The sequence below is a fragment of the Lactuca saligna genome, chromosome 5, assembly GCF_052625555.1.
Source record: "Lactuca saligna cultivar CGN05327 chromosome 5, ASM5262555v1, whole genome shotgun sequence".
NCBI classification, from domain to species: Eukaryota; Viridiplantae; Streptophyta; class Magnoliopsida; order Asterales; family Asteraceae; genus Lactuca; species Lactuca saligna.
This window is the reverse complement of record NC_136421.1, coordinates 263,051,544-263,074,732: the sequence shown is the minus strand read 5'-3', so window position 1 is coordinate 263,074,732 and position 23,189 is coordinate 263,051,544. Positions and strand designations below refer to the sequence as shown.

The 23,189-nt window shown below is 34.6% G+C and overlaps 2 protein-coding genes across 2 annotated transcripts; one reads left to right on the top strand and one right to left on the bottom strand.

The window, feature by feature from the left end:
- Window positions 1–6: 6 nt before the first annotated feature.
- Window positions 7–5,598, bottom strand: LOC145047647 (phospholipase D zeta 1-like). The gene is made up of 19 exons (XM_078995974.1): window positions 5,113–5,598; window positions 4,716–4,817; window positions 4,474–4,589; window positions 4,270–4,408; window positions 4,028–4,189; window positions 3,768–3,938; window positions 3,450–3,698; window positions 3,248–3,364; window positions 3,029–3,168; window positions 2,625–2,931; window positions 2,070–2,537; window positions 1,880–1,990; window positions 1,604–1,750; window positions 1,327–1,524; window positions 1,125–1,226; window positions 836–967; window positions 674–739; window positions 539–600; window positions 7–433 (listed from the first exon to the last, which is right to left on the bottom strand). Exons 1-19 carry the CDS (start codon window positions 5,305–5,307, stop codon window positions 193–195), a joined length of 3,225 nt encoding a protein of 1,074 aa, XP_078852100.1. The 5' UTR covers window positions 5,308–5,598; the 3' UTR covers window positions 7–192.
- Window positions 5,599–15,304: 9,706 nt separating this feature from the next.
- LOC145046606 (uncharacterized) lies at window positions 15,305–18,773 on the top strand. The gene is made up of 3 exons (XM_078994893.1): window positions 15,305–17,799; window positions 17,882–17,928; window positions 18,043–18,773. The coding sequence occupies exons 1-3, from the start codon at window positions 15,305–15,307 to the stop codon at window positions 18,771–18,773; spliced, it is 3,273 nt and encodes a 1,090-aa protein (XP_078851019.1).
- The last annotated feature ends 4,416 nt before the right edge of the window (window positions 18,774–23,189 follow it).

Here is a 23,189-nt window from a genome sequence, read left to right as displayed (position 1 = left end):
GAATGATTATTCAAAAAATGTGTCCATGTGGTTCAACTCAAGATAGATATTCATTTATTCACTGTTCTACACAACTTTATCTATTCACATTTCTTCACTGATCTACACAACCACCCTTTTCCCTCTAAGAATCAATCACAAGAAAAATAAATAAATTATATATACATTTCTCCCTAATTGAATATTGAATGTCTAGTAAAAGACCTGAGGAGATGTATAGAACTCAGTCTCACTAAACATGGGTCTTAAATCTTCCTGAGACATGAACTCTAATGGAAACGAAACAAGAAACCCTCTTACTCCCTTTAATATCTCCATTGAAGGAACAACACTTCCATCCCTTGTTGATGATGATTCAGGGGCTAAACCTAAATCAATTGTTGTATGTCCAAGTTTCTCTTTCCAGTAGTTCATACTTTGTCGAAAAGCATATCTGCATTAATTCATTGATAAATACCAACAGTTATTAGGGTCTGTTTGGTTCCATCATACCAGATACTACATTATATAGTCTAGGATTTAGGAGATAAGGATTTACCTTGAGTGTATAGAATCATTTGGGATGCAAGAAAACACATCCTGGTAAATCTGGGCATTTGCCTGTCAAACATTATTATTACTTAATAAAGTTTGAAGAATACATATATACATGTCTTTTATAATTTATTTATACCATTGCAGTTGCCAGCCATAAATCTTTGTATGTCACATCTACTATTGGGTCTCTGATCTGACTAATCTGAAAGAAAATCAAGAGACTTTTTAAGAAAATACCATTCTGGGGTTATGCCAAACACAGGGACTTTTTAAGTTGGTAAAATGGTGATTAGGTTACCTCTTCCCCATGAAGACCAAGATGTTCAGACCATAGAGAAAGTCGAAGGCTATTAGCAAATTTCCCAGCACTCCAAGCTTCACCATTCATTGTTGATTCAGTAAACTCTTTATCTTCAATCAGAACCCCAATCTGATATGCATATTTATGCATATTAATGATTGACTTTATTAATTAGGTAGTTAAAAAACCGCATTTCATCTTATGCAAACAGTTTTACCAATTTATGAGACAAGTTGCACTTCTTCTTTTTAGTTAGAGGAATAAAGAAAAGAATGTAGATTTGTACCTCGGAGTCCCTGTGACCAAGCAAACTCCTGTCATTTATGTTGGATGATCCGATTAAGGTGATACGATCATCAACTATCATCACTTTGCTATGCACATACACCTGAAGAAGATTTCATTCATTGATTAATAAGTTATCACTACCCTTCAATCATAAATTGTTAAAAGTCATATAAATACATTATTAGGAAACACTAAATTACCTGACTTGTGACAAGTGGACCATCATCACCCAATCTCCCATATGTCCTAAGACCATAAAATGATATATAATCATCTGTTTTAGGACCAACCACTGAGTTGAGCTTCTGTAGTATTGAATTTTCTCCTCTTGAAATAGATCGATACTGCCAATGCATTATAGCTCTAACAGTTGCTGCCCCACCATCATCCATACGCCCCTGTTTGTTTATTCATTACTTCACGTACACAAAAGGGTAAAATGGTCATTTACTCTCATATTCAAGACCATGCTTTTACCTGGAATCCTGGTAAGAGTGGTATAACAACAATAACTCTGAAGCACTTTTCCTCTTTATGTGCACGCAGTATACGTCTGTACAGAGCTTCCAAGACACGATTCTCTATGATGTCGTCATCTGAGAGGCCTGATATGAAAAACTGATTCTGGAAGAAAAAAACCAAAAGACATCATTAAAAATATTAGCTTTACAGATATAGATCTTGTGGGATTGAAACCATCTTGTCACATTGCTTTAAGTTGACAACTACCATTTATATTAGCCATGAAATTACCTCAATGTAAATAAACTTTTCTGCATTTTCAATTAGGGAACAATAAGCTTTGTGAATGCTGTCTTCAGTTCGACTCGTTCCACCTGACCAATGACAGACACTTCTGATAACCTGCAAATCAAATACATGATTGATTGATTGATTTTCATTATATTTGCATGGACTTCATTCTAATAGTAAAATAACTAACCTGACACGAGCATGATGTACGTGGTCCTACTTGTGAAATTTCACCACTAGAAACCTGTTGCCTTTCACAACTCTCATCTGACATTTCGGATCCAAAACTCGTTGTCACCATGTTATTTTCACGTTGATGATCCAAGGAACTAAAATCATCTGCAGAATCTGTTGTTGACAGGGATTGGTTTAAATGTTCATCATGAGATGGATCAAGAGGGTTTCTCTGGTTCACTCTGTCCAACTTGTTATTGACATTTGAAGAATCTATCTCATGAGCTTCTCTAGGCAAAAGAAACTGTATGTCTTGAGATGGTGACTTATAGGAAAAAGGACTCTGTGTAATGCCTATCTGGTCTCCATCAGTAGGGTTACTCTCAATGTCTAAATTTTCGCTTCTTCCCATGTAGTGTGGGAGGACCATGTGTTGTTGTGGCATTAGTAGTGGTATTGTTTGTTCGTTTGGTGCTTTGTTTCTCTGTAAAAAAAAAAAAGGTAACTAATTAGAGAAACAAAAACTCATCTTTTTACAGCTGCATTTGTTACATTGTATAAGCATTTTAACCTTAGCATGGTTCCAACGTTGCACAAAGTGTCTAGCTACATCACGACAAGGTGGTCCCCACAAAGCACAGTGAACATCATGCCATGGCATGCGAGGAACTTTTCTTCTGTCCAATTCATCTGTCATGGTGTCCACCCAAGAATTTGGTTCAGATTCCCTAGGGTTATAATAGTCCTTTCCAGGCCATGTGAAAGGAGGGTTATCACCAACTTTGTGTTCAATTGTATCATAACGACCAAAACATAAATCTAATCCCCCAAGAAAGCAGATCTGGTGATCAACCACTACAATCTTTTCATGGTGTGACCTGCATTTTAAAAAGGTAATCAGAGTAAAGCAACATAAAAGGATCTATGTACAGTTGTAATATCACAAAATTACTTAAGAATTCATAAGATACATACCATAAGTAGATGCCAGCTGCAAAATGGTCAGGATAACGCAACACTTTAACATTCTCATGAATGTTAAGAAGCCTTTTCTGGCTGTATAAACTATTGATTTTTAAAGCAATTTGGACCTCCTTGTAGAGAAGAATGTATATCTGCAAGTAAGTTGTTTATAAATATTAAAACATAATAGAACCACGTTAAAAGGTAAAACAATATAATTGACAATTGTACCTTCACACCTTCCTTGGCTTTTGCTTCAAACAGTGCATCAAGACGTGAAGCTCCATTTGCATGAAACGGGCGTTTTAAATAAAGCTCTGGGCATAACCACCATCCAGTAACATAAATCTGATAAAAGATGATTCAGACAATTAAGGAGTCTGGAGTTTTAGAAAGTGATGACATCGCAATTTGCAATTTGCAATTTGTATACCTCTGATTTTGCATTTTCTATTGATGAAGCAATTGCTTCAAATGCTACATGTCCATCTACAAACCATTGAGCCTGACTACCATCATCGGTCAAAGTCAAACCCCTTTGTGGAGCAAAGGAACCAAAACGATGAGGATTACACCAAGCTTCTTTTGGCTTTTGACCAGTATTATAAATGGCTGATATCCAGTCTCTGATTTTCGCTTTGCTTGTGCTTCTTATCTTTGTACTTTGGTTTCCACATGTAATCTGTCAAAAGATTCAAGCTTTATCAAACATCAATAATGGGTATAAGAAAAAAATGTTCACAATAATCACCTTGAATGCATAACGAAGAGGGTTCTTTTCCTTTACTTCCTCCACCAAAAGTACTTGATTTTCTTTATCCCCATTTGAAGGTAGAACATCAAAAACAATGATATCTAAGAGTTTGCCACTAAAAGGGTCTTCTAGTAGAGCCAAAAATCCAGGTTTTAATACTGCCCAAACCTGAAAAATCAAGAAACATGCAACAATGTAACTTGCTGATTTGCTTCATCCAATACATGAAGAAGACATCTCATTTTCTAAAAACTAACCTTCTGCCAATTGTTTCTGCAACAACAGCACATAAAACATCCTGCATCTCCATCATCTCTTTGGATATGACTTAAATGTTGAACCAAAACATAATCCTCTTTCAACTTTGGACCATACTCTGGAGAAAACGATAACTTAGAGACCTCCAGAAACTTGCAAACCTGACCCGAGTTAAAGAGTACCAAAGACAAAATTCAAGATCGAATTTATGAAGGAAAAATGAAAAAGCTTGTAGGATTACCTCACGAGAATTCACAATATCAATGTTCCCAAGGAAGTGATTAAGATAATTCTGCATTGCAACTTTTGCTCTTTCTGAAATCGTTGACCTCCCAATTGATGGTCTTATAATTGATAGAGCAGCCCTAGTTGGGACAGATCTGCATTCACTTATATGGTGAGATTACATGCTTGATAAAAATAAGGCATTCATGTACAATGTTACCTCTTTTTAATGTTATCTTCATTATGTACAGGAATAGCTCCATCATCAGGTTCATCATTGTCATGCACAATTGCTGTCTGATCTCCTATTCCTATGTGTTGAAGCCAATCCTTAACCTTTGGTGTTCATTTCAGAAAGATAAAAAAATGTTTAAATGGTTTAAATTAAGGCATTTAAATTGAATTATGAAATTCCATTCAGCTTTATGTGCATGACAAACAACAGGAGTTTATGAAAAGAACCTGCTCTTGCTTCTCATGAAATTCCTCAACTATTGCACGTTTCTTCAATGCGACATGTAAGTAGATAACTTGTGACGCCTTCTTTAGTAAACGCCATTTGAACTGTTGGAATACACATGGTTAGCTAGTTTAACCGATGTTTTTTATTGAAATACCTAATAATTATTACTTCAATTCAAATATCCCAAGATCTAAATCTCCTGGTTTTTAGCCTAAAATTGAAAAAACAATGACAATAATAGAAAACCAACCAACTATAGAACTATAGAAGTGGGCACGACATAAATTGATTGTTTATTTTTTATACGAACAAGCATGTAGAGGGTATTGTGTCCCAATCTTAAAACAGTAATTAATACACAGCGGCAAAGGTAATTACTAATTAGCATTAGCTTACCTGTTTGTATTCGAGTTGAATGGTGTAAGAGAGAAGCAAGGGTCCAATATCACTGACGTCGGTTCGGGAGACAGATAGAATGGTACCCTTAGGGAGTTCATCGAATATGCGGATCGATTCGGCGGAAGAGCGGCGAGACTGAGACCCATGGTGCGATTGCAAAGAACCTTTCGAAATTAGAGGCTCAGTCGACATTTATAAACTGTAGTTATGACAGCACCACCGTCCACCACTAAGAAAAACTGCCACTTCCGTTCAGATAATCGCCGGCGAAGGTGCTTTGCATTACCAATATGCAATCGAGTGTGTATGGAGCATGGACTATGGACAGAGAGATAGGAGAGTACGTGAGATGGAAGGAATTAAGTTTGAAAATCGAAAGTCAAAATTGATACGAAATCCTTGCTTGAAAGCCTGGATTTGTGAGGTTATGTACTCATATTTTTGCGATGGAGTTGGAAGGAATATTTTGTTTGGATCTTTAATCAGATATACCTTTTTCATGTTTATATCATTATATTTTTTCCTTATTTTAAAGTTATTAACCAGATAGTTATTTAGATTTTAGACGAAACACCCAATGACCCAATATTACGCTATTGTATTCTATTTTTATTAAATTATATAGCTACATTTTATTTTTATAAATGTAAATAATAATGTTTTACATTTTTAGCAAATTTATATACTAACACAGATCATACAACTGCGTTACAGCTGATTAAATCAAACATAATTATAGAAGCAAAACATTTAATCCCCTTTTAATTTTGCATTATAAGAATGTTTTAGTTTTTCTAAAAGTTAATAATTACTTTGTTTTTGTACATATTAACAATTTCTATAAGACGTTGGTCCAATTAGCTACAGATTTATCATGTATGCCTAAATGTATTATATTTCTAAATCGTTAATTCAAAGTTATTTATTGATAATCATTATATATTACATAATGAATTTATCTGAACATTGCACCCAAAAAAAAAAAAATTAAAAGGCTGCGATGGGTAGTTCCAATGATTTGGTAGTTTTAGCATATTCCAATTGAATGAGCACCAAACCTTGGAACAACGGATATTCTCAGATGGTGCCGTGCTCATGCATTAATTATTCATATTTATTGGAATCCCTAACCTTACATAGCTTTACCTTTACTTTTCAACAATTACAAAACGACCCCCTAACTCCAACTATCAGACAGACAAACACCACCCTACCTCCCCGCATGAACTTCAAGATTTTATATTTTATATGTATTTTGTCGTATACCATGGTTCTAAAAAGTAGGGTTGTGTTGAAAGACCCCAACTTTCGTATTTTTGAATGATCTAAACTTTCATACTTCACAATATTATTACTCAAAAACATGTTATTTGCATATTCATAAAAGCAATATTTTACATTGATAAAAGGGATTACAAACTACTAGATACAAACCGACTATTACAAAGTGTAATATATTACATAACTACCCAAGATATTGTAATTTATACAAACATAAACTGAAGTAAAAAAGTACTATTACAAACTATTCTAAATCTTTCAACAGTATGTGATCATACTAGTTACTTATCACCTGCAATTGTTAAACATTGATAGTGAGTTCAATAATAGATACAATGTAATGTTATGCCATATATATACTTCAATGTGGCAAAAGCAAAGAGGAACAACAAGACATATATGAAATCATGTGACAAACGTTCATATCAATCAAAGACCTTATTCAAAGATTTACTTTTCAATGTCTGATATACATCAATAAAACTTTGGCCCAAATGGCATAGAAGACATGCAATTTCTGATTAACATCTTGTTAGATTTCAGGCTTATAGTCCTATCTAACCATTTACCAATGTCATAGAATAGAAGTCATTATCTTACGGAGACATGCTCTACATGGCCAGAGGCTACGTACCAGTACCAATGTGAATCTAAGTCCTTTCACTAATCACATGGTCAAAGGTATTACATTTGCTATAAATATAGCGAATAAAATAACACGGGAAAATAATACAGAATAATAACACTGAAAAGCACATAGCACATATAACACATGACATACAATTGTTCCTATATATTGAACTCACCTTAAATTAACCGGGGGTTAAAATAGTAATTTGGACAGCACTTCGGCTTTAAATATGACTTTCTATGTTGAAAACCAGGAGCTTAATTGAAAACCAGGCTCTACGAAGGTAGGGCTTCAAAACCGAAAAGATAAAATTTTCGGGCTTCTCCGGAGCTTCGGGACGTGTTTCGGGTGCTAAAATTGATACCGGGGCTTCAGGGAAAATCAAAATAGTGAATATATGGAATTAGGGTGAAAAAGTATCAAAATTTCAAAGTTACCCGGGAAAGCTCGCATCCTCCCTTTATATAGGGCCGAGGGTTTAGTCTTTGTGGCTGAGAAGAGTCCATGTCGCAGCTGCGAGGCTCGGTCAAGAGGGAGAAGCATGGCTCATGCGAGCTTTGGACATTTGGGAGGAGGAGCGAAGGCCACGAGGCCGCTGCGAGGCTCGGACGTGGCATCAGCAGCGAGGTTGGTAGGCGGGACATGGCTCGCGTCGGACTGGCCACCGATGCGAGACGTGTCTCGTTCTTACTAGACCTCGGCCTCCGACGAATCAAAAGAGGACACGCGCTGGTCTCGGACTTGGGCCACGTCTCGGATACGCTGCTGCTTCGTGCGAGGTGACGTGGCCTGTCACTGTTCATGCGAGATTTCTCGGATTTTGAGCCCCGAACTTCTAAAATCCATAACTTTCACATACGAGCTCCGTTTTTGACGTTCTTTATATGTACGCGTAGCTAAAATTACGCTCTACAACTTTCGTTTAGAGTTCATTGGTTAATTTTGAATTTATTTTTAATATTATTATTTTTAACAGACCGGGACAGGAAAATCCGTTAAAAATTCATAACTTCTTCATCCGATATCCGTTTTCGTCAGACTTTTTACCGTTGTACTAAAAATGACGAGACCTTCAATTCTCATTTAGGATGTATCGGTCAAATATCGCTCGATCTAAAATTCGAGTTTTTAGCTGTCTACTGCTAAGTTGAAACTTCGAAAAATCATAACTTCCTCATACGAAGTCAGATTTTGGCGTTCTTTTTAACGAATTTCTCGGTTTAACGAATACTACGATTTTCATTTAGATCACTAAGGCTAAAAAATAGTTTATCAAAAACTCACTTTTTACGTCATTCAGCGTCATGTCGGTTTTATCGTGGATCTTCGATTGATCATAACTTCTTCGTTATAACTCGGATTTCGACGAGGTTTTCGCCTACAAGTTTCTAACAAGATTATTTACAACTTTCAATAATAAAATTTTGCTTATTTAAAATTTTATATTTTCGCTAAATTTCACTATTTGGTTTTTAATTGGAATCTCATAGGACTTCCAACATTTTATTAGTGATTCTAAACATAGTTTTATTTCATTTCTAGTAAAAACCATCTTGTTAGAACTCAACACTCAATTTCATATAGTATTTCACAATTTTATTCATTTACAAAACACGATTTCTGAACGTGTATGTTACATGTGCATGGGTCGGTTTGAGTCTGTTTTGGACCCAAACCCAACCCAACCCATAAATGGTCGGTTTTTAGTTTTCAGAACCTAATACGAACGATTTCTGGTAAATTTGGTTTCTCGGGTTCTGAAGTCGGTTTTCCGGTTTCTTGGGTTCAATCCATATACTCACGAGTTTTGGGCTTAAACCCATGGGTTTTGGGTTTTAACCCATTTTCTATAAACGAAACAACAAGCTAAATACTTAAAAAAAAACACCAAATTGAAGTTAAATACTTCAAAAAACATGAGTCTTACGACAAATAATCTATTACAAGTTACAACCAAAGCCCAAAATAGTCTATTACAACCAAAACACAATCAAGTATGGGTGGTTTCTCGGGTTGGATGAGTCGGTTTCTTGGGACGGTTTGTCGGTTTTAAGTATGGGTCGGTTTCTCGGGTTGGATGAGTCAGTTTCAGGGTAAAAACCGAAACCGAACCCGATTTTTCGGTTTTTAAAAATATCAACCCTAACCGTCGGTTTTGCTTCGGTTTCGGTTTTTTGGTTCCAGTTTCGTCGGTTTTAATCGGTTTCTTGGTTTTTTGGTTTGGGTTTGCTCACCTAGGGATGGCAAAAAACCCCGAACCCGACGGGGAAACCCGAAACCCGATTATTTCGGGTCGGGTAACGGGTCGCTTTCGGGTTTTTTATCGGGTTCGGGGCAGGGAGTGGGTTATCCTCGCCCCGACCCGCCCCGCCCCGATTATATATATATATATATATATATATATATATATATATATATATATATATATATTAATTGCACGCATTCAAAGATAAAATACTTATTCTGGACAATCTTTTTAGTTATTACCAATCCGGTGTGAATGGTTTTTTTTTTATGTTTTGACGTATTACACTAAACTAAAATCAAATAATTTTTAATATAACGTTTAGTTAATTTTATTAAAGTGATTTCATTATGAATTATTGTAAACCCGATAAGATACCCGAAACCCGATGGGAAAACCCGAACCCAACGGGGCACCCCGATAAGATACCCGAAAGATATCGGGGCGGGTTTGGGAAACCATGACCCGCCCCATTGCCATTCCTATGCTCACCCCTACTAAAAAGTGTATCATGACGTGCCTCATGATGTACCGTTGTGGAAGGTGTGGTTTAAACACTACAAAAATGTCAAAGTCAGGTTTGTTAAACATATCATCCAAATAATGTGTCATTGCTCACCTTATCGTGTTATGACGCACGTTTTTTTTTTCAAGGCGCGAATTTTTTGTTTTTTTTTGTTTTGTTTTTTTAATTGGACCTAAAATAATTGAGTTTTAGTTTTTTTATATTAAATATTAATATAACACTTCTAAAAGCTTGATATATTTAATAAAATTCAATAATTATATGATTTATGTTTTTTAATATATATAAAATAATCATGCTCTAAAAAACGTCACGACTCGTCATGGCTTAACTTTGAACTTGCAGTTAAGTCCACGCTTCATGTTATTGATAACCTTGATATATACACAATGCATATATTCTAATTGCATATATTCCTAATTTGTTATATTGTTTTACAATATATTCACTTCAAGTTAATTAAGTTGTGAATCAATAAATGGCGTGACAAACATGGGTGAAGGTAAAGAAATGTTGCATATAAACGGTTTGTTTTTGATAAAGTGAAATTTTAACATGCGCAGTAGAAAATAATAAAGAAAATGAAATAATACAATAAATGAAGTTCGAAAACTTAACACCTAACAATGACACTCACAAATCCCCAGGTTCAATAAAATGGGAATGGGGTGGGAAGAGGAAGTCAAGGTTGTGGGTAATCGAAAATATTTTCAAAGAAAAACCTTTAAAAAAAATAGAAGAATAAAGAAAAAAAAGTGAAAAAGACAAACATGTTTGGCTCCTTGAACATGATCATCTTCTAATGAAAGTCAATTCAGCATGGCACAATGAAAAAAATAAATGAATAATTAAACAAGTTTAATAGACAATGGTTAGTTGTTAGTGGTTAATAACCAAAGAAAAAGAATGAAGATATAAAACAATACATATACAAATAAAGATGATTAGGGTAAACATGTATGTGCACACAGTGTTAACAAATAGCATCAATGACATGAAGCAAAACTAATAAATACAAAATATTGTAAAAAAAGGTGAAGAAAAATGTCACACATACAAATGCCAACACAAACAAATGTCACTCTAAAATGACTACAAGTGCTAAGCGCACTCATAATGATAAGTTCAATGAGAGAGTTGAATGAGGTGTCAAATCTGGGTGTCGTTCAATGGATGAAACTCTACTATTCTGAGATATCACATTAGCATTCAATAAATTTGGAGTTCAACGACCAATGAACTATTCAATGTGATTTTTTTTAATTCTTAAATATATACTACAAATTAACTTTTGTATTATTCTATTGAAATTTGTAGAGTTCAATGCATCATGGGGAAAAATGGTAAAGTTGTATGGATTGTAAAAAGATGTGATGACAATCCATTGAATTCTATGAAGTTCAATGTATTACGGATGCCCTAAGTGTAACATTTTTATTTAGGACCTAGAATGTTTAATATTTTATAAAAATAATATATATATATATATATATATATATATATATATATATATATATATATATATATATATATATATATATATATATATATATATATATAGAGAGAGAGAGAGAGAGAGAGAGAGAGAGAGATAGTCAAGTTCATATATGGATGAACATCTATTATACGAATGTGTAGACAATACTATTATGTGATAATGTGAATACGTTCAACCTCACGTAACTATTATCATTATCATACATTTTCACTAATTAAATCATTTATAAGGATAGTGTGGATTTTTTTATGATTCTCATTTTGTAAAAATGTGTTTTGATAATCATATTATGTAAGAATAAGAATGAGTGAAAAACGACGCATGAGAACAAAAATGAATAAGCATTAGAGATGATGCATGATAATGACGATATTTATGTAAGGTTGAACGTATTCACATTACCAAACAACATATTCTCTTAGCCATTCTTATAAAATAACACTATCCACACATATCCGTGTAATAGATATCATCCACATTTTAACACACACACATACATACATACATACATACATACATACATACATATATATATATATATATATATATATATATATATATATGTGTGTGTGTGTGTGTGTGTGTTTGGGGGTGCTAAAAGTATATATATATATATATATATATATATATATATATATATATATATATATATATATATAGGGTTAAAAGAATAAATTTGATGAAAGTTCGAGAAGTTGAACTGAGGTTGACTTATTTGACCAATTTAGGACTTGGAATGTGATGAACTAGACGTGGAAGGATTAGTTGTGAAATATAGGTTTGTTGGTTAAATATTAAGTCATGTGGTGGTTAAAGCTTGAAATAAGAAAGTATATGGATTAAAATGGTAAATGTTGCAAGGCTTGAGGGAGTTGTACCCATTTCTTCTCTTACATTTGATTAATAGCTATTTCTAGAGACGTGTTGGAAGAGAAAAATGATGATTTCAAGGTTCGGTCAATTAGAGCTCATTTAATAAACTATGAATGTACTTTTTGTATAGTTAACTTTAATTTAATGTAAATTATCTTTTGCATGTTGTATATAACTATATATTGTACCCGGATATCATGACATATCCACCCTATTTTATGACTAGCACTCGTACTTATGTCATTTTTTTCACAAAAAATTATGTAAAACATAATTTAATGGGCTTTACAAGTAACAATATTAAAATGACTAAAATATACACTCCTAAATCCTAATATTGGATTACCTTAGAATAACATTAACCCTAACTAAACTATAAAGTTACCATTTATTTTCTACTAAAAGGATTTTGATAAAAGTTAAAGTACTTTTTTATAAAATAATCATACCACAAATATAGCGGCCATCAATTCTCTCCACAAAAATGGTGATGCTTTTAAGCTTTCCACCATTTTGAATTTGGAGTTGGTCTAAGGTGTAAAGGTGACCATATTATTTTAACCTAATAATAATTTAAACCAATCACTTGAGGTATGAGATTCACAAAGAGAAGTATTACCCCCCCATGACTATTTATGTCGATAATATTATTTATTTTCAATCGATAAAAAATAGAATTACAAAAAAATGGCCAGTGTTTGATATTTTCTTTAGATTGGCCTACAATGTGTCATATTCGTAAATAAAGAAAAATGGCCAGTCTTGGTCTTCGTCCGATTTGAAGTTAAAATTTTGCCCCTATATTTATTTTATCTTTTTTTACATTAACTTGAATACTTTTATGATGTCAAAAAGTCTCGTAGGGTTCCGTCACTACAAGAAATATATCCTTTAGCGGCGACACTTTTAGCGGCGACTATTGGCTTTACCGGCGACTATAGCTAGAGTCGCCGGTAAAGCCCATAGTCGCCGCTAAAGAGTTGTCACCCGAATCCGCACTTTCCCCCTACATTGCATCTCAACCGTTCGATGAGATATCCAATCCAACGGGTGGGGTGCCTTATCCGGTCTAACCTAATACCGGCGACACGCATGTCGCCGCTAAAACCCTAAAAAAGTCGCCGCTAATTGTATGCTAAAAATGACGCGGTACCCTTCCCTCCAGTTTGTCGCCGCTATTAACAATTGTCGCCGGTATTGACCTCGCGTCGCCGCTAAAGGTGTCGCCGCTATTGATGATCCCAGATAAAAAAAAAAACGCACGCAGATTACAGCCTTCTTCATTTCCCTTTCTCCCTTTCTGTTTGCTTTGAGTTCCTTCACCATTTTTCCGATTTCTTCTTCAATCTCCTTCTTTCTAGCAAATTTCTCCCCTCATTGTTCCAAGCAAGTGTCCCTAGGTGTGGTTAAAGGTTTGGGATCAATTTCTACCTCCATTTCTTGAAGAAAGGTAAGTTTTATTTTGATGATTTCATTTTTGTGTTGTATGAATGATAATAAATTGCTCATGTTCTTTATTTTTGGTGGTGTTGTTTTGGATTAGAAGCATTGTTCCAAGCAAGTGGTTAAAGCTTTGTGATCAATTTGTAGGTGCCTCCATTTGTTGAAGAAAGGTAAGTTTTTTTTTTATGATTTCTTTTTTATTTTGTATGAATTTTGATTTGTAGCTTTATGTAGTGATTGAATGATAATAAATTGTTCATATTTTTGTTTTTGGTGGTATTGTTTTGGATTAGAAGCAAGTTATTCAATTTTTTGTTTGTGGTTATTTAATTGCAATTAGTTGTATAGCTTCAAGTTGTATTTATATGTGAAATTATGTGATAATTGTCATATGTGAAAATTGGATTGTATATTTTGTATTTGTTTGAATATATGTGAATTTGGTATATATATTCCAATGTATGTGTGTTTGATGTATATGTGGTATATTAGTAGAAGTTATATGTATTTGTTATAAGTAGAATGTTATTGTGTATGTGAATGTATGTATGTTTGTTGTAAATGTGATATATAATTGTGAAACTTTTGTATTTGGTATAAATAGGATGTTATTATGTATATATGTGAAATTATGTGTATTTGGTTTAAATAGGATGTTATTTTGTGTGTATTTGTATTTGATGTATATGTGGTATATGTATGTAAAAGTATGTGAATTTCACCTTCTTATGTATTATGTAAAACTATGTGGTTTTGGTATAAGTAGGATGCTATAATTGAAATAAAAAAAAATACATTATTTTTATAATTTGAAAAAAAAAACACAAAAAAAAACTATAAAATTGTTTAAAAACTTATATACAAAAAACTAGAAAGCTTCTAGTTTTTACCCAAGCTAACTCCAAATTAATTAACCAATAAGTTATATAGTTAACTTATAATTGGAAAAAAAAACACAAAAAAAATTATAAAAATCTTTAAAAACTTATATACATTTTAATCTCGACGGTAAAAAATACAACACAACAACATAATACGTATGTAAAACTATGTGGTTTTGGTATAAGTAGGATGCTATAATTGAAATAAAAAAAAAATACATTATTTTTATAATTTGAAAAAAAAAAACACAAAAAAAAACTATAAAATTGTTTAAAAACTTATATACAAAAACTAGAAAGCTTCTAGTTTTTACCCAAGCTAACTCCAAATTAATTAACCAATAAGTTATATAGTTAACTTATAATTGGAAAAAAAAACACAAAAAAAATTATAAAAATCTTTAAAAACTTATATACATTTTAATCTCGACGGTAAAAAATACAACACAACAACATAATACGTATGTAAAAGTATGTGGTTTTCTTATAAGTAGGATGCTATAATTGAAAAAAAAAATACATTATTTTTATAAATTGAAAAAAAAAACACAAAAAAAAAAACTATAAAATTGTTTAAAAACTTATATACAAAAACTAGAAAGCTTCTAGTTTTTACCCAAGCTAACTTACAAGTAATTTTAATTAAAATTAATTAAAAAAATGCATAAATAAAAATTTTTAATTTATTTTTTTCATTTCTTTATTACTTAATTTTTGTATTATTTTAGATGTAAAAAAATGTGGATTGAAAAAAAACAATGCTAATTTTGTATACTAAACTCTAAACCCAAAATTATGTTTCAGCAACATCATGTCTATTGATAAAAGCTGGACTACTAATCCATATCGAAACCATCCCGAGTTCCAAGCAGGACTCAAAGCTTTTATTGAGAAGTCGAAGTTGCACGTTGATAGTAATGGTAAAATCAGATGTGCGTGTGAAAAATGTGATAACCGTTACTTCAAGTACCCGACTGTAGTTGAACGCCATATATTTATAAATGGTTTCAGTAAGGCGTACAAAATTTGGATCTATCATGGTGAATCTTTTATTCCTCCCGTCGTTTTGCCAAGTAACGAAATGGCCGATTTAATCGACGATGTGATGTGGGAGTCGAGAGAAAATGATACCAACCTCGATGAAGGAACCTCGAATACAAGGGGTAGCGGTGTGGATGATGATTTTGCACAGTTGTTGGAGGAAATGGAAACTCAATTGTATACTGGTTGCATCTTTTCTTCCCTTGAGTTTCTAGCAAAGTTAATGCATATCAAGGTGAACAACAAATGGACTGATAGTTCATTTGATCAACTCCTTGAGCTCTTGCAATTAGCATTTCCCAAAGGCAACAAGGTTCCCCTTTCACATTATCTAGCCAAGAAGAAACTAAAGTCTATTGGCCTGGGGTATGAGTCGATACATGTGTGTAAAAACGATTGTTGTCTCTTTTGGAAAGAACATGATTCATTGCAAGTTTGTCCCGTTTGTAAAGAGAGCCGATGGATCGATAAAAACACCAAGGGTAAGAAAGTACCTCATAAGGTGTTACGGTACTTTCCTGTGACCCCTAGACTACGACGTTTATATTGTTCGAGGCACACTGCCAAAAATATGATTTGGCATAGTACCAGACGTTCAGAAGATGGTGTGATGATTCATCCTGTTGATGGGGAACATTGGCAAGATTTTGATAAAAAATACCCCGACTTCTCGAGTGAACCCCGTAACGTACGCCTAGGTCTTTCAGCTGACGGTTTCAATCCATTTGGAAACATGTGTAATCCACATAGCACATGGCCGGTCATACTCACCACATACAATCTGCCACCCTGGCTTTGTATGAAAGAGTCATCATTCATGTTGACTTTGTTGATTCCAGGACCGAAAGCTCCAGGTAAGGATATGGATGTTTTCCTTAGACCGTTGGTGGAAGAGCTTAAACATTTGTGGAACTCAGGCGTACGTATTAAAGATGCGGCGACAAACACATTCTTCACAATGAGAGCTATGTTGTTATGGACAATAAACGATTGGCCAGCTCGTAGTAGTTTATCGGGTTGGAGTGGGCAAGGGTATAGAGCATGTGCTACTTGCAATGAAGACACTCCTTCGTACCGTGCAACAAACAAAGTCGTATACATCGGTCATCGTCGTTTCCTAGATGCTAATGATCCGTTAAGAAAGAGGTTGGACTTTAATGGGATGGAAGAGACAAGACCCGCTCCGAGACACTTTAATAATGATGACATACAAGAGCAACTAGGTCGTCTACTAACTCGTAAACCGGGTAAACATCCTGAGCATGGAGGCGGGGAGCCAAAGCGGCAAGATTATGAGTTGAACTGGTTGAAGCGAAGCATTTTCTTTGAACTAGAGTATTGGTCTTCTCTACAGTTGAAACACAACATAGATGTCATGCATGTCCAAAAAAATGTGGATGAGAGTTTGTTAGGTACTCTCCTAATGAACGATAAAAGCAAAGACACATCAAATGCACGAGAGGACTTGAGAATTCTAAACATTCGGAGAAATGAATGGTTGCAAAAAAATGGTGACAAGTTTCATAGACCCCAGGCAAGATACTCTTTCACGAAATCTAGTCGACAACTCTTTTGTCAATTTATAAAAGAGGTTAAGTTGCCGGATGGGTTTGGTTCTAACATTAGTAAGAAAGTGAACGATACCAATACTAACATTATTGGGTTGAAATCGCATGACCACCACATTCTTATTCAACGTTTGATACCGATTGGAGTAAGAGGGTTGTTAGACAAAGATACTTATACACCTATTGTAGACCTTTGTACGTTTTTCAAGCAACTTTGTTCCAGAACATTGAAGGTGGAGGATATGAGGAAAGCAAAAGTAGACATTATTGCAATCTTGTGCAAGTTAGAATTGATTTATCCTCCGGCGTTTTTTGACATTATGGTTCATTTACTTTTGCATTTACCTGATGAAGCAATTGCTGGAGGCCCGGTTTGTATGAGATGGATGTTTCCATTCGAGAGATATATGAAAAAACTAAAAAACTATGTCAGAAACAAGGCGAAGCCAGAAGGTTCTATAGCTGAGGGTTATGTTGCTGAAGAAGCTTTATCATTTTGTTCAATGTACCTTCGAGATGTAAAGAATCGTCCGGAAAGAAATGTAGATGTTGTCATTGAAAAAACAAAGTTTTGGATGTTTGAGTCTAAATGTCGACCGACCAGCACAACTCAAATCAAAACTCTTAATTTAACGGAAATGCATAACATGGAATGGTTTGTATTGAATAGCTGTGAAGAAGTCAGACAGTATATCAAGTAATTAATCTTATCTCTAACTTTCATTCTTAATTTTATATTTTATCTTTTTAAAATCTATATCTTTTGGTCATCAACATAGGAAATTCAAATCTGAGCATCCCCAAAGTGATGAAAAGAGAGAATTTCGTAATTGGTTTCGTGAAAAGGTAATATAAATTAATAAACAAATTTTTTTCATTGATCTAACGAATACATAATACATATTAATTTATAATTGTTAGGTTCATCAAATGAAAATAGAAAAATCTCCAGAATTCCACGAAGAGTTGTCGGTTCTTGCAATGGGCCCGCAAATGAATGCCTATTCTTACACCGCATGCATAGTCAATGGTGTTAGGTTTATGGTACTTAGTCGTGACACACAACGTACAACACAAAACTCTGGGGTTTTAGCGGTGGGTGAGAAAGGCGAGAAGTATTATGGTCAGTTAGAAGAGATTATAGAGTTGAGGTATACACATGATTATTCAACTGTACTATTTCGTTGCAAGTGGTTTGATACTCGAATAGGAGTTATTTCTAGTGATAGTTTCACCAGTATCGACACACGACGCGAAGCATACAAAGATGATCAACTCATATATGCGTCACAAGCCAAACAAGTGTTCTACATCAGAGAGCCAAACAATAACCATCGGTGTGTTGTCGAGCATGTTAATCATCGAAGTATTTGGGATCTACCATCGAACGATGACCTTGTTCAAAATGTTGACAATGTCTCACACGAAAATGTAGACGATGTCGATGTACTTCAAAATATCTCTTCATCCGATGCTCCACTTTTTATCGATTTCAGCATGTACTTTCAAAACATTCCTAGAGTCATTGTTGATGTAGAAAGTGCATCTGAAGTTCCTCCGCCAACTGGTAGAGTCAATGATGTTTCTGATTGCGATACTGATTACGATGACACCGATTCTGACTATGATACCGAAGAAGACACTGAAGGATATGAGAAAGATTCTTATTAGAATAGTTCTTATGTAATATGTATTTGTAATATGTGTTTATAATATGAACTGTATTTGGATTTCTAGTTTAAATGGAAATGTTTATTCCTATCTAAATGTTTATTCCTATGTAATGTGTATCTATAATAAAAATTGTATTTGTATATCTTATAATTTTTCAGGAAATGATGAGAGTGTGGCTGTTGTTTATGTTTACCATGGCTGCTGTCATGGGTCGTGGACATGGGGGAGACGGAGCTGAGGACCCACCTTTCCCAGGTGGTAGAGGTCCTGGCCAGCACGAGCAGGACGGTAAGTCTTATCATGAATTTTTATTTACTATTTTTGTTCAATTATCATAAATTAAATGTCGTTTCTAATAATTTTTAATTACATTTGTAGTTGAGGGACGTGCCCGAAGGAAAGCTCGAGGAAAAGCAAAAAATATAAAGCTTGAAAAAGCAATCTTGCAGAACCAGGGGAAACCTATAGCCATGCAATTTGATAGAGATATCACATTTAATCCCGTAGGAGAGGCGGGAGACATGTTTTCCCGAGAAGTTGGGAAAACAATGTGGCAGATGGTCCCTTTCGACAAATGGAGTTGGAAAAGAGTTTCCCCTGAAATAAAGGAAACTGTATTACAACATTTAGCGGTAATTATTTATTTAAATATATTTTATAGGTTTAACTATAATTGTTTCTTACTTGGTTAACTTTTTTTTTTAATTGTAGACAAAGTTTGATCTCAATCAAATGTACCAGGATGCACAAGCTACTTTATTGACAGAGAGTTTTCAAGCAGCCTTGTTAAGAGGTTTTCGAGAGCGTAAAGCCGACGCAAAAGAATATTTCAACATGGTCGGAGGGTATGAAGATATCCCGAGAGCATTGGCAAATCCTCCGGATGGTATGCTTGTTGATAACTGGGAGAAGACAGTTGAGTATTTTCAAACTGACGAACACAAAATTGTTTCAGAAAGGAACAAAAAAATCCGTGAAAAGCAAACAATTGTGAATCGTGGGGGTTCGAGCTCGTATAGCAGTACTTGCTATAAGAAGGTACCGTACGATACATGTAATTATTTATTTAAAATATAATCTAATTTTTAAACTTAAACAGAACCTTAAGAGAGTGGAAACATTTCGCAAAGCTCACACCGATAAGAATGGTGTATTTGTTACTGCTGAATCGGAACAACAATATGTAAGTATTTAATTATAATTTTATCATATATTTAAATGTTTATTTATACTTAATTGTTACTCACTTTTGGGAGTTACAGAATCGGTTAGTTGAAGAGCTGCTAGAACAAACTCAAGGTGAAAGTGAGTTTACGCCAACTCAAGAAAGAGCTACGTTCGAGAAAGTATTAGGAGAGCGACGTGGCCACATTAGAGGCATTGGCCGCAAACCTTCTGGTCTCCCGACGATTCCACAGCCTTCGCAACCATCACAACCACCATCACAACCATCACAGGTAAAATAGCAATCTACTTTAGCATCGTAAAATGCATGTTGATTTGGTAGTTTTGGTTTTGTGGTGGTTATTTGCTAAAAAGTTTGGTAATTTAGTTTTTGTCCCAAGTGCAAAATATAGCAATGTACTTTGGTTTTCTATCTTACTTTAAAAATAACAATGTATTTTGATAGTTTATGTTATTAATTATGTAGTTGGAAAATATAGCAATGTACTTTGTTTATGTTTGACGATCTAACTTATAATTTTATATATATTGTTATTAATTATGTAGTTGGAAAATCTTCGTGCAATGCTCGCCGACCCGGCATGTAGGGATGAGCTTTATTCGTTTTTTCAATCCCAAAACAATCAAGGAAACGATGGGAACAGCGATGAGGGTATGTAAAGAATGGGTTTTATTTGCATATGTTGTCTCGTTTTGCTACTTAGTAGAATGTAAAAATTTTGTTGTTTTGCTACTCGGATAGTATGACTTTTGATATTTAATTGTATATTGGATGTTTGTTTGTAATAGGATGTTTGTTTGACACTATTATGTTTGATATTTAATAGGATGTTTGTTTTGTAATTAGCGTCGACACTATTGGTTTTGATATTTAATCGAATATTGTTATTACCGGCGACACTTTTACCTGCGATATTATCACCGGCAACACTTTTACCTGCGATATTATCACCGGCAACGAAAATCGTTATTTAAAAAAAAAAAATTGAAAAACAAATTACCGGCGACACTTTTACCGACGACAGTTATCATTACCGGCGACACTTTTGCCGGCGACACTATTAGCGGCGACATATGTCATTACCGGCGACAATATTATTAGCGGCGACAATTGTCAGAAGCGGCGACATACTAATAGCGGCGACTATTATCTTTAGCGGCGACAAATTGATCAATAGCGACGAGTCAGTACCGGCGACTCATTACCGGCGACGCGTCGCCACTATTATCATTACCGGCGACATTTGGGACTTTTACCGGCGACTTTTGTCGCCGGTAATGGCCTTTTTCCTTGTGGTGCGTCCCGTTTGAAATAATTTAAAAAATAAATAAATAAATAACTTGACGACTCGGTTAATAAATTACACATATATTTACATATATTAATTATATAAATATAATAAACAATAACATGATTTTGAGCTTCCAAAATTCATCAAAAATATGTTTTTAAGTTGTTAGTATAATGTTTTTAAGATGTCATAATTTTTTTATTTTTAACATATAAAATTCTGCTATAAATAATTATTTGTTATCTAAAAAATAGTTTCTTTTAACCTAAATAACAACATATTTTAGCCCAAAAAAAAGGCAACCCAAAATCAACCAGGGGCGAGGGAATGGGGGCGGAGGTGGGGGGTAATAAAGGAGTTTCAGGGGCGAGGGTGGGCTAGGAAGGTTGAACATTTCGGGGGTGGGGGCGGGGACGGGGGAACGGGGAAAATTTAGGGGTGGGGGCGGGGGATGCACTCCCCGTCCCATTTGCCCCCATTGACATCCCTAATCCACTCCCCTTGAAACCCTATGTATCTATGTGTATTCTTCTACCTCTATCTATTTTACATATCTTTTCTCCTCCTCACATAATGGTAGGGGCTGGATCCATCAACATAGCCAAACAGACAAGGGGACTCGGCGAGTCCAGAAGGGGACTCGACGAGTTGAGTCGATTTGTCCTGATTCCGTACCAGGTGGAGCTCAACGAGTCTGTAAAGGGACTTGACGCGTTGACTCGGTTTATCACAAGTCTGAATAGCATTGGAACTCGACGAGTTAGGAGGTAACTCAACTGGAAGTTGACCTTGACTTTGACTTTGACAAAATCGTTGACTTTGACCAGGGGTAAAATGGTCATTTTACCCTTAGAAGGATTTTCAGTTTTTGATTAAGTGTTCCTTGTGAATTGAAGCCATCGGAGATTCCTCACTTGAGATACCAACATCTAGTTTGAGAGGTAAGTTTTCCTCCAGTAGGAACGGATCGAAGGCACCAATGTCGACCCACTTATGTATGTTAGTATATGTCGGACTTCGCTCCGATGCCGGGGTAAGCCCGAAGAATGTTTGTATGTTTGATGTCTTCGTGATTCTTGCATGTACTTGTTTATGTGTTCTGAATTTCGGTCCGATGTCGGGGCAAGCCCGATGAAGGTTTAGCTTATATGTTATATGTTATGTGTTTCGGACTTTGGTCCGATGTCGTGGTAAGCCCGATGAAGGTTTAGCTTATATGTCATGTGTTATGTGTTCCGGACTTTGGTCCGATACTGGGGCAAGCCCGAGGAAGCTTTATATGTTTATGTGTTATATGTTTATTGCTATGTTTTATATATATATATATATATATATATATATATATATATATATATATATATATATATATATATATATATATATATATCGGACTTCGGTCCGATGCCGGATAGGGCCCGATGCAGTGGGCAAGGCCCAGTATATGCTATTATGTGTTTATTTTTATGGTATGTGGTAGTTTGGGGAGACTCATTAAGCTTCGTGCTTACATTTTTCAGTTTTGATTCCAGGTACTTCAGGTTGCAAGTGGAAGAGCTTGGGATGACTGCATGACACACACCACAGTTTTCAACGTGAAATATTTTAGACTCTGATATTTTGATAGATGGTTTTGATACAATATTTTGATATGATGTTTGAGATACACGAGTACACGACATGTGATTTTATTATGTTGTTTTATGAGTTATGGGTTTTTCTTTAATGATTTAAAAGGAAAATTTTGGACTATATTTTTTGGATGGTACAGGTAAGGCCTCCATTTTGATCCATTTATTGTCCACTATGTTGAAATTAGAACTTCTTGAAACATGATGTTATACCAATAAACTCTTTTTGTTTGTTTTATTATACCATTCTCCATTAGAATGAATTTCAACCTTATGCGTCATCCATTGTTGATATTATCCATTGTTGT

What these genes read in the sequence shown, in the direction of transcription:
- LOC145047647 (XM_078995974.1), bottom strand. Translation starts at nt 5,307, where the DNA reads ATGTCGACTGAGCCTCTAATTTCGAAAGGTTCTTTGCAATCGCACCAT. An exon ending in TTCAACTCGAATACAAACAG is followed by an intron (nt 4,818 to 5,112) that starts GTAAGCTAATGC and finishes GTATTCCAACAG; the next exon opens with TTCAAATGGCGTTTACTAAA. An exon ending in TATGGCTGGCAACTGCAATG is followed by an intron (nt 601 to 673) that starts GTATAAATAAAT and finishes AATGTTTGACAG; the next exon opens with GCAAATGCCCAGATTTACCA.
- LOC145046606 (XM_078994893.1), top strand. Translation starts at nt 15,305, where the DNA reads ATGTCTATTGATAAAAGCTGGACTACTAATCCATATCGAAACCATCCC. An exon ending in GAAGTCAGACAGTATATCAA is followed by an intron (nt 17,800 to 17,881) that starts GTAATTAATCTT and finishes TCATCAACATAG; the next exon opens with GAAATTCAAATCTGAGCATC. An exon ending in TGATGAAAAGAGAGAATTTC is followed by an intron (nt 17,929 to 18,042) that starts GTAATTGGTTTC and finishes AAATGAAAATAG; the next exon opens with AAAAATCTCCAGAATTCCAC.